General features: G+C 45.2%; 2 protein-coding genes across 2 annotated transcripts in view; both read right to left on the bottom strand.

Moving 5' to 3' along the window:
- Positions 1 to 10,502, bottom strand: part of LOC111646904 (uncharacterized) — a 22,434-nt gene extending 11,932 nt beyond the window's left edge. The window contains exons 1-9 of the mRNA XM_023396487.2: positions 10,146 to 10,502; positions 9,203 to 9,409; positions 7,882 to 8,048; positions 7,357 to 7,391; positions 5,935 to 5,981; positions 2,328 to 4,975; positions 2,073 to 2,234; positions 577 to 635; positions 438 to 458 (exon numbers count right to left, since the gene is read on the bottom strand). Of these exons, the coding sequence (XP_023252255.1) occupies positions 438 to 458; positions 577 to 635; positions 2,073 to 2,234; positions 2,328 to 4,975; positions 5,935 to 5,981; positions 7,357 to 7,391; positions 7,882 to 8,048; positions 9,203 to 9,409; positions 10,146 to 10,224 (3,425 nt within the window). The 5' untranslated portion in view covers positions 10,225 to 10,502. The remainder of the gene's footprint in view (positions 1 to 437; positions 459 to 576; positions 636 to 2,072; positions 2,235 to 2,327; positions 4,976 to 5,934; positions 5,982 to 7,356; positions 7,392 to 7,881; positions 8,049 to 9,202; positions 9,410 to 10,145) is intronic.
- A 3,559-nt stretch (positions 10,503 to 14,061) lies between these two features.
- Positions 14,062 to 18,958, bottom strand: part of senp7b (SUMO specific peptidase 7b) — a 15,633-nt gene continuing 10,736 nt past the window's right edge. Inside the window, exons 12-22 of the mRNA XM_023396469.2 lie at positions 18,554 to 18,807; positions 18,247 to 18,329; positions 18,043 to 18,159; positions 17,740 to 17,862; positions 17,570 to 17,662; positions 16,931 to 17,007; positions 16,028 to 16,086; positions 15,225 to 15,268; positions 15,069 to 15,137; positions 14,839 to 14,989; positions 14,062 to 14,363 (exon numbers count right to left, since the gene is read on the bottom strand). Coding sequence (XP_023252237.1) covers positions 14,226 to 14,363; positions 14,839 to 14,989; positions 15,069 to 15,137; positions 15,225 to 15,268; positions 16,028 to 16,086; positions 16,931 to 17,007; positions 17,570 to 17,662; positions 17,740 to 17,862; positions 18,043 to 18,159; positions 18,247 to 18,329; positions 18,554 to 18,807 — 1,208 coding nt within the window. The 3' untranslated portion in view covers positions 14,062 to 14,225. The remainder of the gene's footprint in view (positions 14,364 to 14,838; positions 14,990 to 15,068; positions 15,138 to 15,224; positions 15,269 to 16,027; positions 16,087 to 16,930; positions 17,008 to 17,569; positions 17,663 to 17,739; positions 17,863 to 18,042; positions 18,160 to 18,246; positions 18,330 to 18,553; positions 18,808 to 18,958) is intronic.

Here is an 18,958-nt window from a genome sequence, read left to right as displayed (position 1 = left end):
GGGTGGGGGGTGGTTGTCTGTGGGGACACGGCCACCAGGTGAAGAAATCCCTCTGAACTTCCCTGTAAACCAACTACAGTCTGATCACTCTATCTGTCTCCATGTAGTCACAAGGTCAACATGTGGTTCAGGTCTGAGGTTCAGGATTCAGGATCTGAATTTCCCATCATGCCTTGCACAGTGAAGGGATGGCGGACTGAGCAGTAAAGTGAATTTATCGGACCAGTTTCAGAGCTCTTCAACCACCATCGTATGACCCTTCATCTGAAGGGAGAACGTGAAAACACCAAGTCGTCTCTAAGACCTCACAGCTACAGTAAAGAGTTCATACAGATGTTAAAGCTACAGGTAAAGAGTTCACACAGATGTTCAGGGTCCAGAGATGAACTGGGTCAGAAACATCAGGAGGTAAACTGAGGACAGTGTGTCAGACTTACCGCTCCAGGTCCTTCTGTGGCCTGAGGACAGACACAAAGTAAAGGCTGTTATAACAAGCTCCACCTGCTGAGGGTAATTAGACTGTATAATTAAACACGTTTAAATCTGAATGTGAGCGATGTGTCCAACAGCCCTCACCTGAATTCGACGATGTAGACGTTCTTGAAGCCCGGCAGCCTCTCGAAGGCGTCTTCAATCTGGACGTTAAAGACGGGAGGGATAGTTTAGTCTGAGTTTGGTCATGTGATGTCAGCTTCTGTGTGATCTGTCTCTATAACAGCTGAGTCTGCAGTTACCTGGACAAACATCAGCCGTGTCAGTGACATCACCACCTGTGTTTGACGGATCAGTGTGAAGCTGCTGCTGCTGAACTGATGATCTTCAGCAGCAGCTTCATCCTGTTCAGAGTCTGACGACATGACAACCACTGTGTGTCGGACTGTGAGGGCAACCAGTCATGTTTATGTTGATTTTATGACATACACATGTTGTCAGCTGGCTGCAGTGCAGTTGTTAGTGATGAGAAGAAGAACAGCTGGATGTCCTGATCCGTGTGTCTTCATCAGGATCAGCACAGAGAGGCAACATGTAAGATGTGAGAGCAGTGACGTCATGATTATGAATGATGGAGTTTCAATGTGTCTCTAGTAAACTCTTATTGTTCAGATGTCAGCGGCCCGTGGCTGCACTCTGCTCTGCTCAAGTCAAACTCCTGCTGCTTCTATTAGCCCTGTTATCCACTTCATATTCCCTCATTAATGACCCTGACCCCGGCGTTCAAACCATAAACCGGTTTCCCGCGTCACTGAGCCTGAAAACCTCCCAGCGGTACGGGAACACACCGGCGCTCTCTGCTTTCCTGGCAGCCGTCGTTTTTCCACCAACTCGCAGTGACTCACTGCTCGTATACTGTAGGTCCTCTGAAGTTTTCCAGCCCCGTTTCTGCCTCGGCGGCTTGTATAGCCGCTCGCTGGCAGGGCCGAGGAAACTGAGCTTTACAGCGTAAAGATCCTTAATGCGTGAAAAACAGGCGAAGGCCTTTAAAGCAGAGCCAAACTCCTGAGTCTGCAGTTTGTAGGAAACCACAAAGCAAGTCAATTTGGTAATGAGCGTGCATCCTGGACGTCAGAGAGAAGAGTAAAGGAGGAGAAATGACAGAAGGAGTGAGGGGGGGGGGGGGTGAAGGCAGGAACCACAAGAATCACAAAAACTGGCTGATAAACAAACCGCAGCTCAGTGCACTCATGGTTCTCTACAAACAACATGACGACAGCGACGTGAGTCAGACTGACACACGGCTTCATTTAATTCACATGAAAACATCTTTAGTTTGTTGTTGCTCTTCTTAACATGAGCAACACACTTACACTCATCCTGAGACTTTATGACTCAAATTAATGAACATGCGAAGCTCCAGCTGACGTCTGAAACAGGAAGCACACATTCCCTTTGATCTGGAAGACCCTCGATCAATCTAGTGGCTGTGTCCATGTAGAAAAGAGCTTCAGGCGGCTGGCGCACGGGTAACCCCAGACTAACATGAGGAATTATTGTTGACGATGGTTGGAACATATCACAAGGTAAAAGTGTAACTCGTGGTGTGGGTGAAGCGGCGCCTTGTTAAATGGTCTCACCTTGTGTGTGAAGTGTCTGGCCAGCTGCTGGTAGTGGAAGCTGCTCGGGTCTCTCAGCGCGTCGTTGTAGGTTTCTCCTCTCAGCTTGATGCTCAGCTCCACCACCTGGTCCTTCAGGGGCCTCGGGGGCCGCAACAAGGTGTCGTCTATCTCGTTAGCGATCTGAACGTGCAGGGACACGCACAGAAATCAGTATTGGTCCTGAAAAGGAAGTGTGTGTATCAGTGTGTATTCAGATATTCTACCATTACTCACCGAGTTCTCCTCCTCATCCTCAAACCCGAAGCCGTTGTTTCCCAGTAAGTTGTCCTCGACATCGCGAGGCCTTTCCGTTAGATCGGGGAAGTTTCCGTTGTTGTACTCCACTACGTACTTGGTCGTGACTTCCAAAGAGGCACCAGGGGTCGTCTCTTCCATGGCGGTACTCGCCGCAGTAACGTCCACAACAGATTCTGGGGTGGTTTCAGACGGGACTTCAGCTGGAGCCTCCGTCATCAATTTCCCTGCATCTTCAACAGAGATACCCTCATCGTCTTCTAGAGGAACCTCCGCGGGAGCAACGCTGTCTTCACTCGGAGCGCCATCCTCCTCAGGGGCGACCTCTGGGGCAAGCTCCTCAAGGGTTTCTACCTCTGAAGTCGTTCCTGGACGGGTTTGAGTCACAACCTCCGGAGATGTTTCACTTGGAGCCTCTGGGACAGTTTCTTCTTCACCCTCTGGAAAGTATCCAGGATCTGGGACCTGACTTGGAAGCTCAACCACCTGGGTGGTACTCGCACTCTCCCTGGAGGTTTCTTCCTCAGAGTCTCCAGGAAGTTCCACTGTGACCTGTGGTTCAGGTGTTTCCTCCACTTCAGTCCCTGGCAACAATCCCTCAGTGTCCTCTGGAACAACAACAACAACAGGAGTGATCTCCTCATCAGACTCTGAGCGGATCTCTGGTGTGACCTCCTCTGTAACTTCTGGTTTAGTTCCCTCTGCTTCAGGTTCTCCAAAACCTTCTTCTTCTTCCTCCGTTCTCTCCTCTGATGCTTCGCCTCCGACTGCTTCTTGAGTTTTATCCACAAATGTAACGTCAGGATCAGTTTTATCCTCATCAGGTACTACTTCATGTTCTTCTGTGGGTTCTGTCTCTTCTCCAATTTCCTCTATGGGTTCTACATCTTGACCTGGTTTTTCCGTGGGTTCTGTCTCTTCTACAATTTCTTCTTCAGGTTCTGGTTCTTGTGCAGGTTCTGTTTCTTTAACAGCACCTTCTGTTGTCTCTGTTGTGTCCACGGTTTCTTCTGCAGGTTCTGGTTCTTCTACAGTTTCTTCTGTTTCCTCCTCCACTGGTTCTATAGGTGCGTCAGGTGTTTCCTCTCCACCGTCCGTAGGTTCTCCTGTCGGCTCTATTGTTGTTTCGTCTTCTTGTGTATCTGCTGTCTTCACTGGCTCTAATGCAGCTTCACCCGGTTCCTCCACAGTAACTGTTGCCCCCTCTGCTTCCTCAGGTAGTTGTTCTTCTGCCGTTTCCACCATTTCCCCGTCTTCCTCTTCTTCTTCTTCAGCTGTTTCTGTCTTTGTTGTTTCCCCCGCAGGAGACTTTGCTTCAGTAATCTTATCTTCAGAAACACCTGTAGCTTCTTTGTGTTTGATTTCTTCTTCTACCTCTTCTTCTGGCTTGTCTGTTGCTTCCACTGCTTCTTCTTCTGTGACAGTTTGGTCAGGTGTTTCTTCCTCTGTTAACTCTATTTGTACTGCTGTAATATCTGGTGTTATCTCCTCAGTATCTTCATCCTTGTCATCTTGTAAGATCACGACAACAGGCTCAGGAGTAACCTCGGCCACTAGTGTCAGTTCGTCTTCTGGTGTTTTGTCCTCTGTAAAGTCTTCACTGAGTTTTACTTCTGTCTTGTCTGTTGTCATCAGAATAGAGGCCTGGGATGGAGCTTCTTCTTCATCTGAGACATGCTCTTGTTCTGGAGTCACATTCATGAATGTTTTATCTTCTTCTGAATCTGGATCTGTTATCAGAAATACAGTTGGGATTTCCTCTGAAGGGTGTTCTGCTGGTGATTCAGGTTCTTCAAGAATTGCTGCCTCAACTAGATCTGGTTCATCTGGTGCTGTTTCTGTGATTAGCTCTGGTGGATCCTCAGTGGGTTCCTCTAAAACCTCATCAGTCAAGGTTTCCTCTGGGATGATATCCAAAGAATTGTCTGGAATTTCTTCAACTTCTCGGCCCACGCTGACTTCGACAGATGTCTCTGGGACTGCCACAGTCACGACATCCGGCAGAGCCTCAGCACCAGGTTCTGGAGATACTCCCTGCCCTAACTCCTCCACTGTGACAGCCTCTGTCACAGGTGCTGTAGTGGGCTTTGTCAGAACCACAACAGAAGCCTCTGTGAGGACCTCTTTAGCCACAGCTTCTGAGGGTGGCTCCTCACCTTGTGGGGTAACTTGAATCACTTCTGAATCAGGAACATCCACCTCTTCAGGAGTGAAATCAAGGATCGTGTCATCTTCCTCTACAGAGTCCACAGTCTCCTCCTTTGTTGTATCTGGGACAGTTGTGTCTTCTTTCCCATCAAAGGGCTTGTGGGTAACAGAGTCATCAACCTCCACAGTATCCTCAGCCATGTCCGCAACATCTCCATCCTCAGACTCTGAGGGAATCTCAGCGTCAGTGACGACTGAAGGTTGACTTTCTGAAGTGACGCCACCTCCAGACTCCTGGACGTCCTCAGAGTCTATTGGCGCAGCAGCAACAGTCAAATCCACAGGAATCTTAGCGAACGGCGTTGCAGGAGCGTCTTCGACTGACCCGCCGGTGGCTGAGAGTGGAGGACTCCAAGCTGTGACCTCAAAGCCTGGTGGAGGATTGTCTTGGTGAGTTGAGATGACGATACCGTCCTCCCCTGTAAAATGACAGAATGAGGAAACTGATTATGTCTGAACTGTGAACTCTACAGCTGTTAGCTAACAGGACTCTGCCTAAAGCTCCACTGGACATCTTCCATGGTATCCACATGAACAAACAACTCATCTCTAAACTGGCCTGTTAGGCAGTTAAACTCTAAAGCCTCCCTCTCTAAAGACTCGAAGGTGTGATGAATGAATAAATAATTAGTTGTATTTGTGTCTGTTGAGTGAGAAGACTTAGTGTTGCTGTTTTAGAGACATATGACTTTGCCTCCGGCCCCACGTTGGCAGCACCTGTAGCTGTGATCTCACTAACCCTGATACTTGTCCTGCACTAACTCAGTCACGTCTACATCTCTGCTGTTGGTCCTCTGCTCAGCCTCCCTCCATTGACCAGACTGCTGCCTGTAAATAGGCTTACAGATCTATTCTGAGCGCAGAGCGTGTGACGGGAATCAGCCTCCTGCACCCACTCCTCCCTCACATAAGACAGATCGGGGTCTAAGGTGAGGGACTGCAGACGACAGACTTTACAACTTGGACAGACGTTAAGGTTTGTTTCTTAAAGTCTGGCTCCTCGTCCATCAGGGGTGTTGTGAAGACTTTCAGTGGGTCACCAATAAGATGATATTACCCATCTGGTGTCAGCTTAAGTCCCTCAGTAAAGATACACTTCCCAGCTTTTAAAGTATTATATTATTTACAATTTAAATTTCATCTGGGATAAAAACAAATTTAGACTGTGATAAAAAGACATATATACATCACCTGGTAGATTTTAAATATGGAGGACGTGTGAAGTAAGTGGCACTTAGTTCTCCCCACAGGTCTTTGTTAACTAGAACACTCTGCTTTTATTTAAACGTCCCTGCAGCTGCAGACGAAGCAGAATCTGAGAGTGTCTTCACCTCAAACTGAAACGGCCTCTACACATGTCAAGGTGAGAAGTGTTTACCTGGCTCCGTCACCGAGTCTCCAGTCTGGTCCGTCGTTTCTTCAGAGCTGCAGGAGGAAGAGAGAAAATCCTTCAACCACAAGTAGAAGCACATGAAGCATTTTAAGATCAGTTTAGAGCTCCACCATCAGCTGACAGTAAATATCGAATATGTTTGGACTTAAAATTAAAAACTACAAAGACTAAACAGACGATTAATTAATCAAGAACATGGGTGTTATCAAATAATTAAAATCAGTCATTAAAATATCAAAATAACTAAATAATAATAGAGAATAAAACTTGTGTTAGACGTGAGTCCTGCATCAGTAAAGTCAGTGAGCTGTGCGAAAGCAGAATAGAGCAGAAGATTATTGATGATTTTTAAAGGGGAATTTCACCTATTTTAAGAGTTCCTTTATGTTCTTGCTGTTTCCAACAACACGTCAAAGAGACACTAAAACAACCTTCATATTCCATCAACACTTTGGACGCGGGAACTCTCACATAAACTCTATAAGTCAACAAACATGGAGTCTCATTAACTATCAACAAACATCTGCGAGTCCTTAAAATAGTTGGCGTTCCCCTTTAAATTCATTATTATGCAGCCACTCCGACACAGCTGGATCAAGGCGCTGTTACACTGAGCGCTAACAGAAACCACACACACACACACACACACACACACACGCACACACACACGCACACACACACGCACACACACACACACACACACACACACACGCACACACACACACACAGGTCGTCTGGCTGAGCGTGAAGGAAGCAGCAAAGCTCTTGTGATAGTTTCACTTGTAAAACATCTCTATTATTGATTTGTGTGTGTGACTCTGTTCTGCGTGTTGATAAGAGACACAGTCGTGTGTTGTTCCTGAACTGACTCCAGCTCTGTAGGTGTGTGTTTGGTGTCTGCAGGCCTACCTGCACGGAGGAGAGCCTGACGTGACGGGCACACTGCAGCAGGTGACCAAACACAGCACAGGTGTCAGAACACGACCAGAGACCTTTAGTTAATGAACCACCTAGCTCTGAAACCACCCACAAGCTCACCTGGTCCATCACTTCTGAAGCTGTACAGACATTATTTATCTTAAATGACCCAAAGGTTCAGGTTCAGAGTTAATCACACCTCTGCCTCATCGTGTGTGTGTGTGTGTGTGTGTGTGTGTGTGTGTGTGTGTGTGTGCCCTCATTTCCTGCTGATGCCGTGACAACGTGTCGATGGGTGCATTAAGAGTTTTCTGACTCTGCACCTTCAGTGTAGTTGAAGGAAACAGGAGATTTAAAATGTTGATATATAAAACTGAATTCAGATCCTCGACACACACGTCAGTCACTGTTACATCGATATGTTTGAATAGTTTCATCAACACAACAACATCTGAATCTGGAACAGCCGTCACACAGTCGCACACTCACCTGTTCATCACCTGTTCGGCTGCCATGGCAACTCTCTGAAAGACAGACGCACATCGTCAGCAGAGAACATGACAACCGTTAACTTAAGGCTCGTTTCTATGGTGATGTTACCTCTGCCATCTTTTAAGGTGGAATGTTTTGTTGCATGTAACTGAAAGTATGATTGATGACCAATCAATACACCTTAAATGTCAATATTACAACTTTGAGTGTATTTTTGTGTTTTGATCAGCTCTCTACATGACAGACAAACTGGAGATGAATTGTGAACTGTGGATATTTTATGAAGATTTTAAAATAATAAACTTTTAATCTTTGGTTTAAAGACCCAAAGACTTGATTGATCTGAGATAAACATGATTAATTATCATTAATCATTCATCCTGCCTTGTTTTTCTGTGATATGTGAACGATGAGTTTTTTACAGTTTGTGTCATATGAGTTAAAATGAAATAAAGAACAATCACAGTCAAAACAGAGAAAGCTGCTGGTTTTACATCAGAGAAAACAAAATGGCGGACTCACGCTCCTGATGAGGTCGATGTGCTCCTCTGATTGGCTGAAGAAGCTGCCGATGTCCATGACGCTGACGGAGCCGTCCATGCAGCGACCGACCCAGTCCTGGTACTCGTCCCGCTCCGGCAGCCGGTCCCAGAAGATCTTAAAGGCCTCCCACACCGTCTCCTGACACACTGAGACACACACACGAGTCACGAGCCTCGTCCTGAGAGAGAACAGCTGGTGACATCATGAGACAAACCAGACCTGGACCAGAACCTTGTTCCATCTGGGTCTGACCTGCAGTCATCTGGTATCTGATGACCTTTGAACTGCATGTTCACTGAGTTTAACCAGACACTGACGGTCGTCAGCAGAGACCTGGACAAAGACGACATGATGTAAGACCTGTTTCCTGCAGGAAGGATGTGGACCATGATTATTTACCACTGATGCTGCTGCAGCTTTTTGTCTGGACTGATGGATAAATTCACAGATGTTTCCTAAGAGCTCGACTCCTCCAGCAGCTGAACTCCCTCTAACACTGGAAATCAAACATGGTTCAGAGAGTTGGTCCAACAGTTGCAGAAGTTCCCTATTTACATATATAAGACTTTCAGGTCACCACGCTTCAGAGTTGCTGTCAGGTGTACAGATTCATCATCATTTGAAGTTTTAAACCGTCACCTTACTTTATATCTTTGACTAGCAAGTGAAATACATTCACTTCAGAAATAAATAAATCAATTCCTGCTGTTGTTCTGAATTAACGAGATCTGATGATCATATAAGCAGGAATGTATTTAATCTATTGTGTACAGCGAAGAACGTGATATCTGATTCCAGAGAAGTCGTCGGATGTTTTAGATTAATTTGGAGACTCGTCTCAGTGAGTGAAAACAAAGGAACCGAAACATTTCAATGATCTTTGTGGCTCAAATATGAATCAAGATAAATAGGTAAACATCTTCTGAAACTGACAACTGCAGTTTAAGATCAGCAAACAGCAACGAGTAACTGTTCTGGGGCTTTCAATCACATCACATGGTCTTCCTCAGCACAGAGAGTTGTCATTGATCTTTCTCTCTACATCTCAGACACACAACAAACTGAAGCATTGAAGCAAAAAACCAAAGGAAGCGGAGGCGGGTTAAGAAGGTCATGTTTTCAGTGTTTTTGGCTCTGCATGACCTCTGACCTCTGTGGGATCGGCTGCCTTTAATGACAGCAGACTTGGAGTTTAAGCTCGTAAGTCTGTTTGGATAAGGGCTTCTGTGAAATACCTCCAGTGTTAAAGATAGACGTTTCTCGCCTCCTCGAACACATGAAACATGAAACTCAGACGAACCTCTGAGGTGAAAGTAGCTCAGGTGGTTGGTGACAGCTTGGTCGAACGTCTCCTGAGTGCAAAGCTTGACGCCGCTGGGAAACAAGATGTTCCGTTTCCTTCGAGTCAGCGCCGCGTGACGTCGGTATAAAAGCTGGCCTGAGTCTGCCGTCGGTTCGCCCAAATGTCCATGCTGCTCCGAATCCAGCTTCCAGTCACGAGTGGCACCTACGAGTCATCCCAAAACCCAGAGAGACGCAGTGAGACGTTTACTGAACACACCTTCAGTATTATTTTACAGCTACAGTTACTTTACTGATTCATTTTGTAGGTTGAAATGCAGCCAGCTCCTGCTGCAACCAGCCATTATTTATCTGCCTGTGGGTTTTTTTTATTAGGAAATGAATCTTTTGTCTATAAAATGTCAGAAACAGTAAAAAAGCAAATATAACTTCCAACATCCCAAAGGTCAGAGAGACGTCTCACCAACGGTTCACAGATGTTACCAACAAAGACAAACCATTAAACGTCATATTCATGAAGCTGTATCCAGAAAAATGTTTAAGGATTTTTTCAGTAAAATCAACTAAAATCATTGTTTGATTATTGAAATAGTTGGTAGGTTAGATGGTTAAATTTCTGTTGATCAATTAATCGTTTGGCTATAAAATGTAAGGAAAACAGTCCTTCCCAATGTGACATCTTTAACTCCCTTGTTTCAAACCGATGAGGCTGGGATCATGACTCACAACCATTTCCTGATGATTTTCTATCAATCAACTAATCGATTGAGCGACTAATCGCTGCAGTTTCCTCTGTAAACCTCTCCCATGGTTTCATTTCAGGAGCTGTGGATCATTTTATCAGAACTTCAGCGGGACTTTACGTCAGTGAGCTGCTGCTGTTACTAAAAGCTTCTTCCACCAGGGAGACAAACAGAAACATCGAAGACCTTCACACTGACCTGTTTCCATGAACATGTACCCTGAAAGCAGCACGGCCCCGAGCGCCCACAGCATCAACCTCCCACGCTGTCCAGCCATTTCTCCAGAAGTCTCCTCCAAAGCTCCGGCCCGGACTCGCTGCTTCTTATTCCCACCTCCTCAGCTCATCAGCGGCCTCCTTCTCACGGTCGTCCATCCACTGCTCCGCATGGCATTTGTCAGAAAACTCAGAGAGGAAATCTCAAGACGGTCCTGACGCGGCGTCGCCGGGCTCAGGTGAGCAGATGGGACTTTGCTGCTGGTGCTGGAGATTTTTTCTCTTTGCTCTAATCCTATTTGTTAAGCTGCTGGAGTGGATGACTGTCAGAGCCACGGTGTACCAGAGCCACCGCTCAGCCCTGCTGACAGGAAGTCAAATTACATGCTGATTATTCACACAAACAGGCTCATTTCATACAGATCAGCTTCAAAAACCTGAATCTAACTGATAATTAATGTCAGAGACTTCAGGTGTGACAAGTGAGTTCATACCTGGGCGCTGCTACAGCTCTGAAATGGTTAATTTCCCATGATTCACCAGTGTAAGTGGCACATGCTCTAGTCCAAAAACTGGTGACACACAACTTCAGACTGGTTCTTACAAATGTGTTCAAATCATAATTCATCTGATCTTTAGCCCATAAATTTATCTAAATGAAATTAAAGAATGATTAATGATTATTAGTAAGTAACTCTTTATATTCAGTCTGTGTAATCAGCATATAAACATGTAATAAATGGTTTATAACAGTAAAATGTAGGTGTAAGCTGAGGTCAGTGTAAAACATATAATGAATAATAATCAACATGAACATTGTCCTAATATCTGTTACAGAAATCCAAAATCTGGCTGGATTACTTACTGCGATCCAGCCGGGATCCAGCCGGGATCCAGCCGGGATCCAGCCGGGATCCCAATCAGTGCCGACGGAGCCGGGAGTCGGCCAGGTGGTCTTCACGGCAGACTGATCAGAGTGGATTACCTGAAAGACGCTGCAAGGTCACATGACACATTAAAAGGTCAAAGGTGATAATGGAGTGTTCTGTCAGTTTTCACCTGTTTTCACTTCATCAGTTTGAATATTGATAAAAAACGACCATCCATATAAAATCAATCATATAATCATTATTATATATTATATTATACATATAATATTATATTATCACATTCAAACAGATGGGTCGTTAAATTAGAATCTGAACTGCTGCTATCGATCAGTTTCCTATAATTAGACCCGTCCTCATCCAGACTGTGACCCATGACCCCCCCCCGCCCCTCTGCATCACAGAGTCAACAGTGGCGGACATCTTTTATTGGATGATGGGATAAACAGGAAGGAGAGGAAAATGTTCTGAAATCACACAAATGTCATTAGTAAAAGTGATTAAAGGTGCTGACGCTGTAATTACAACTGTTTACGGTGTGTTTGAAACCAACACTGAAACTACTGAGTCCTCCACATCTCCCAGACGGATCCTTCAGAGTCCAGCAGGGATCAGGATCAGTTTTCCATCTTCAGGACTCAGATTATTTTTGGGAGACAGGATGGAGTCTTCATAGGGGCTGTAAACCGTCTAATCTTAACCTCCCACTGCTCAGATTAGCCTCCTCTACAGGGCTAAACACGACCACACCACGACGACTGCCAGACCTGGGCCAGACTAGAGCCAGACTAGAGCCAGACCAGAGCCAGACCAGGACCAGACTAGAGCCAGACCAGAGCCAGACCAGAGCCAGACCAGAGCCAGACCAGAGCCAGACCAGAGCCAGACCAGGACCAGACTAGAGCCAGACCAGAGCCAGACCAGAGCCAGACCAGGACCAGACTAGAGCCAGACCAGAGCCAGACCAGGACCAGACCAGAACCAGACCAGAGCCAGACCAGGACCAGACTAGAGCCAGACCAGGACCAGACTAGAGCCAGACTAGAGCCAGACTAGAGCCAGACCAGGGTCAGACCAGGCCACTATAGCGTGATTTCCTGACATAAAAACATAATAAATGATAAATGAACACATTCATTCACTGTTGGGTTTAAACTTTTTATACACGTGTTCAAACCTCATTAAATACATCATTGAGTGTGAGTACAACTACCTTATTTTATCAACCATCTATTACATATTATTATTATTATTATCATTATATTATATATTATTCATGCTTCATATGAATTTACAAACACATTAAAACATCCCTACATCTGCTTACAACTACTTTATACTGACTGTGTTTATGTTTATATATTTATCACAAATTCTAAATGGGGTTGAAATAAAGTGTAACGCTGATTAATAATTAATATAATGATAATTATAAATAAATAATTAATAAAAATATTATTCTCAGGAGGACCTGTTTTGTGTTGTGGTTGTTGTTGTTGTACCCCTCCAGTCTGATCCAGTTAATGAGCTGTAAGCTGATTGGTCCACAGCGGGGCGCTCGAATAAAACCACAAGATTACCGAAGCAGCCAACACACACACACACACACACACACACACACACACACACACACACACACACACACACACACACACACAGAGTTGAATGCACACAAACCACACAACAGAAACGCTGTGTGTCAGTTAAAATGAACAAATGATAAAAGAACCTGAAACACACACACACACACACACACACACACAGTAACCCTGTGACCTTTGACCTCAGCTTAGACAAGGACACACTCTCCTCACCGGGAGACAACTCTGATCCATCAACACTGATTAACTATTAATTAACTACTTACTTCATTAAGCTGGAAATTATCTCATTACTAGAACCAGCAGCTGCTGCGACTGTAATTATCAATAATAACTATTATATAATGATTATCTGTGAAATTGCCACATCGTTATTATTGTTATTATCTATACATTTACTTATCAAATTATTTCTTTAAATTAAAATGTAATTTTAATTCAATATTATCCCCATCTTCACCATTATCATGATTACTTTCCTCATATGTTTATAATTATTATAATAAATAATATCATCATCTTTATTGTTGATGAAATTGACAGAAAATAAACAGTAATGACATTAAATAATCTAATTTTTATCAAGTAATAAATATGAATAATAATAATAGTGATGTGATTATATAACACTGATTGTCCCTGAGCTGAAGCTGCTGTCGTACTGGACCAGATGTGTCTGTTGTTTTGTCCTCAGAATATTAGGAACCCCTCTGAATGTAAATATAATGTGGTGCAGCATCTTTCTGTGCGAGCTCTCAGCAGCTGGACACTCGTAGAGAAGTGTTTTTATAAATGAACAGAAATAAAGTTTGTGTTTTCTAGGACACATCTGGGATCCATTAAGGAGCTTGTTGTTGAATCAGTTCAGCTTCTCTCCCGTGTTTTATCACGTACAACAGTTTTCCATCACAGCTCAGTTTTATTTACATTGAATTCTACATTTTCTGAAGCGACTCGGCTCTTTAACATGAAGCCATTTTCCCTCCAAAACCACAGAACGTTTGTTTCTGTTGGACGAGTCTGGGTTTCAAAATAAGAGCCACATTCCTCTGACACACAGGACCAACTCTGCCAGTGAAGGTTTACAATGACAGTAAATGACAATGAGCCGCCTCGCACGCATTGATGATGATAGAAAGTGATTCACAAGGATTCTATTTTTACTGTACGTTGATTTTTATCAATAAATTTCAAAATTAAAGCCTGTGAAAAAAGACTGACGGCTCAAAACTAAAATGAACAATTTAATGAGCATGAATTAGAACATCATGAATCTGTTATTAATCAGTTTGTTTGCTGTTGATTAAGAAACACACACAAAAAAAATCAATTAAATATTTACGATCAGTCTGATCGTAAATATTTAATTGATCAGTTTGATTACAAAATAAGAGCCACACTCCTGAAAACATCAAAATAAATACGTTTTATTTCATAAAATAGGGACAAAACATTACAATTGAACATTTTATGTAAGAAAGTTTATTATAGCAAAAAAATTCAAATGTAAAATTAATATAGAAAAATATAAATTATTTATTGCACAGGTGAGTTAATGGCTCCTGGTTTTTGGTCTCAGTTTTCTTCGTCATGTTGCTGACTCTCGTGCATCCTCATTATCAGACTCCGGATCTCCTCGCGCTTCTGTCGCACTCGTTGCCGCGGAAACCAGTGGTCCAAATGTACCGGTAGTGCGAAGTGCACAACGGGATTCTGCGGAGCCAATCAGAGAGCTCGATTTATTCTAATAATGATTTGAAGAAATGTTGAGCCGCTGTGTGTTTCTCAGCCTTGGATTTCATGCGTCGCATCAAGTTTCACTGTGTTGGCGAAGGAGCCGCAGGGTCACGTTTATTCACCTGAACATCTGTGTAAGTTACTGTGACGCTGTCCTGACTCAGACCGTCTGAACCCTGAGACTCTTTCTGCTGAAGATGTCAGCTTGTTATTTTCAGTCACTTCTGATCAGCAGCTAATGATGAATGACTGATCATTGTCTATTAAACATCTTCTCTGTCCTGAAACTAGAACCTTTGGGTTGATTGATTCATTGACTGATGGACTGATAATGAACTAATTGATGCATTAGTTCAGCAGCTAGTTATCACCTGTGGTTATATTTGTCTGTTGTTGTTGTATTGACCCCTCCCTCCCTGAGACTCACACACAGCATCAGGTGAGTGTTTACCTGCAGGAAGCTCTCGGCGTACTGCAGCAGGTACAGTCCACAGTCGCTGCTGTTGTCCTGCTGAGGAACTCTGCAGTTGGAGCTCCTCATGTTGTCCGAGGTGAAGAGACGAGGCGTCCCCCTGCGCACCTCCCACTCCACCTGCAGGTAGCTACAAACAGCAGGAGGCGTCAGACGGTTTGTTTTTCACCTCTATCTGAACACTGTGGCTGCGAGAGACAGAAACTCACTCTCTGAGGAGTCGGCAGACGTTCTCGTGGTACGACAGCTTCAGCGAGTCCATGACGAGGATGCACGGCCTGCAGGGGATCAAGGAAACCGTCACGTTACGTCAAAATAAAGGTTTTCACAGGTTCTCTGGCTCGGCCTCTGCCCCGGAGACTCACCTCTTCAGCAGTCTGTCCCTCTGACGGCCCTGCTCAGTGCACTCCTACAAAACCAAACAGACCTGGTGTTCATGACGCAGACTGAAGACACTCACATGACTGATCAGCAGCAAACACAGAGCTCAAACCAGCTGTTTCACAGCAGCTGGAACTACAAATAAATATATAACATGTGAGTTCAACCTCAGCTCAGATTGACACCTAAAAACTACAACTTCCTCCTCCTCCTCCACTCAGACCAGTTCCAGGTCACATCCTTTGTCCAGTCAGAGAGAATATGAACCATTGGTGTGAAGTTGAGGTCACACTGACCTTTGACCTTTGACCACCAAGTCTAATCAGTTCATCCTTGAGTCCATGTGAATGTTTTACTAAATTTGAAGAAGTTCTGTAAGGGTGTTGCTGTGATATCGTCCACAAGGATGAGAAAGACAACCTGAAAACAAAATGGCTGCCGCTCTGACTGTCACTGGCGTGGAGGTCTTTGCATGTGGAGTGTTCACAATAATAAATTGATATTATCATTAAGTTATCTTATTGAAATACACAAGGTCACATTCACATGTCAGCTCTCGGGTGTTGCTACGGAAACCTGAAGGCAGGTCACTCACCTGAGACACTGAACTGATTAAAACATACTTGCAGTTTAGACTGGTGGTGCACCTCAGCCTCTTGTGGCTGAAAGGAGTATTACAACAACAAGCACTTGTGTGGCCCCTCAGGGCTTCCGTAGTTTTCTGTCTTGTTCATTAAGACATGAAACAGTCGGCGTGTGATTGTGCGTTATGCGCTGATGTATTTACCGGAGGTCGTTGTGGTTTCAGACTCATGTGTGGTTTTCCCGCCGCTCGCTCTGATCCACCTGGAACACAGGAACAAGCTGCAGTTTCTGCAGTTCAACAGTTTTTCTTACAAAAGTCAAAACTGAATTCTGTTTTTTTCTTTTTCAATCATGAACATCTGGAAACACGTTTCTAAATCGGAGCCCAGACACAGGAAAGGTTTTCTTCTCCATGAAGAGCAGTCTGAATTCTCTCTGAAGGTTTCCTGGTCTTTGTCGTGACCTGCTCCTTCCTGTTTCTGACATTTCTGCAGCACATTATGAACTGAGGAAACGCTCTGCTGTCCCGTTAGCCTGTTCTAACCAACTGATTAAAACTTACTGAGAACTCAAATCTCCTGGAACGACAAACAGAAAAATGTGATTAGAACAGGAAAAACATCTGGTCACAACCAGAAAAGGATTTAAAGAAATAATAAAAACTGCTTGATTTCTTTTCATGGTCAGTCCTCAGCATTTCCTGTAGCTGCTTCACAATAAAAGCCTTGCAGTTTCTTGCGTTTAATAAGAAGCAGCAGGTACAGACACGAAAAAGACATACAGTCACTGAGGCTTCTTCTCAGACACAAGGCTGGACGTGTTCACAGACAGGAAGTCGAAAGAGTCCAAACTCAAACCAGAGACCATGTTTTTTCTAAGTTTAATTATAGACTATAAATAAAGAGATGTCTCTAAAACCAAATGTTGGCGCTCTGCTCTTCATAGGAGAAGAACATTTAATCCTTTCATGTTTGGTGTAAAAGACTCAACATGGAGTTTTAATCAGCACTGAAGGAACACTCTGCCCCAGATGCCCCAGATACCCCAGATGCCCCAGATGCCCCAGATGCCCCAGATACCCCAGATACCCCAATCAGCAGCTCACCTGTTCGGCTCTGAAGCTCCTCGTACTGAACCTTCTCCAGACCCGGGAAACACACCACCACCAGGTACCAGTGAGCTCTACGACAAAACAACAGCACGTCAGTCAGGAACTCAGTTCATCAGGAGCCGACCTGAAAGAAAATCACAGAAATGATACAAAAGAGCAAGAAAACGAACAAAAATGGTTTAAAAATGACAGGAAACTGAAATGTAACAGCAGAAAATGAAACAACAACGTCACAAATCTCAGAATAAACGGTGAAAACCAGCAGAGAGATGAAGGCGAAGGTTTGGAGCTGCTCCTGAACGACCTGGGTTCTTGTGGTTTTGGTAAAATGAGAGTTCAGTGACACACCGATGAAACAGCTGAGAGAAGATCTGGTAAAGTCATCAGTAATGACCCGGCAGAGGCGACTGAGGCGGTCAGTGTGTTCTCCTGCTGGCAGGTGGAGACGCTGATGAGGTGATTTTATTTAACTGTCCCGAGGGCAGAGAGCTGAGCTCAGCGCCGCTGCCTCCAGGACCCCTCTGCTTTTATTTTGTAAAGGAACCACTTCCACCTCCAGCAGACCACAGACCGCCTCCACTAAGCTCCTCTACGCTTTAATAACACGAGACATGCAATCAGTCATTCTCTTACTCTTGATTGACAGGCACAAACAGGAAGTCTTGTGTGAAGATGTCGACGTGGCGAGTCCAGGTCTTCACCCTCTGATGCCTCATGTGACGATCTCTGAAAAACAGACGGAGATTCACTGAGTCCACAAAGATCCTCAGATCGTCAGGAGACGTTTGGATTGGTTGTCTTACGGGACGGAGGGGGTGTCGTCCTCTCCGGCCGCTCTGCGTCTGCTCAGCTGTTTGTAGAAGAAACTGCTGAAGACGTGACTCCGCTCGGCCACAGCGCCGCCGACTCCCTCCAGGAGGAGGTACCTGCAGCAGGAGGAGACGATTCAGCACACTGACCCCCCCTCTAGTGGAGACTGAGAGGAAGTTCAGCTCAGTTCAGTCTCTGAGTGAAACAGGTAAAAACCAGACCTGTCAATGACTTTCTAACGACTGACACAGGTGAGCACCAGGTGAGAATCAACAGTCGGAGGAACTCTCACTGACTTGAGGTAGAAGTCGATGATGACGTCATTGAGGAACTCGCCGCCGTCCAAACAGGCCAGGTCCTCCTTCGTCACAGAGATCCGGCCTCTGCAGGGCGCTGCAGGATACTGGATCAGCCTGAGGACCAAGAACAGGGATCAATCTCAATCAGAACCAGAACCAGAACCAGAACCTGCTCAGAGCTCCAGGACTCGCTGGTCTGACCTGGTAGGAAGCTGCTGCAGACCAGAAGAGTTCAGGCTGGACTTCCTACTCCTCTGACTGCTCCTCACCTCCCTGGACTTCTCCTGCAGAAGAGGAGGGAACAGCAACTTTACTAATCGATGACTCGACTATCAATAACATGGCTGATTAGGTTTGTTTTGATCAACTAATCAATGCAGCTCTAAACGACTTCAGCATCACATTTCAAATCATCATCTATCAACATTTAACTGAGGCGGGAAGACAGATGACACGCCCCCATCAGGAAGAGGAGGATGCAGGAGGTGAAGGACAGAAGGAGTCTTACTGCAGAGTGTCCCAGCAGTCCCAGGAGGTGCTGGTCCAGAGGAGGAGGACAGCTGTGAAGGAGCAGAAGCCCGTCGGTCCAGTCCAGAGGGGAGGTCGGCCCGCCGGAGGAGGGGGAGGAGGAGGAAGAGGAGGAAGAGGAGGAGGAGCGTCCCTTCTTGTACTCCTCCATGTCCAGGATGGAGGCCAGCAGGGCAGCATGGAGCTCCTGCAGCTGCTCCTTCAATACCACCAGGAGGAAGGAGCACGAAGGACCTGAAGAGACCAGGAGGGACCAGGAGGAGGCAGGAGGAACCAGGAGGGACCAGGAGGAACCAGGAGGGACCAGGAGGGACCAGGAGGGACCAGGAGGAGGAAGGAGGCAGGAGGGACCAGGAGGAACCAGGAGGAACCAGGAGGAAGCAGG

Source organism: Seriola lalandi, unplaced genomic scaffold (genome assembly GCF_002814215.2).
Source record: "Seriola lalandi dorsalis isolate HSWRI2012SDOR001 ecotype SW California unplaced genomic scaffold, Sedor1 jcf7180002054977, whole genome shotgun sequence".
NCBI lineage: Eukaryota > Metazoa > Chordata > Actinopteri > Carangiformes > Carangidae > Seriola > Seriola lalandi.
Note: the sequence above shows the minus strand (reverse complement) of the source record. Positions and strands in the feature narration are given on the sequence as shown.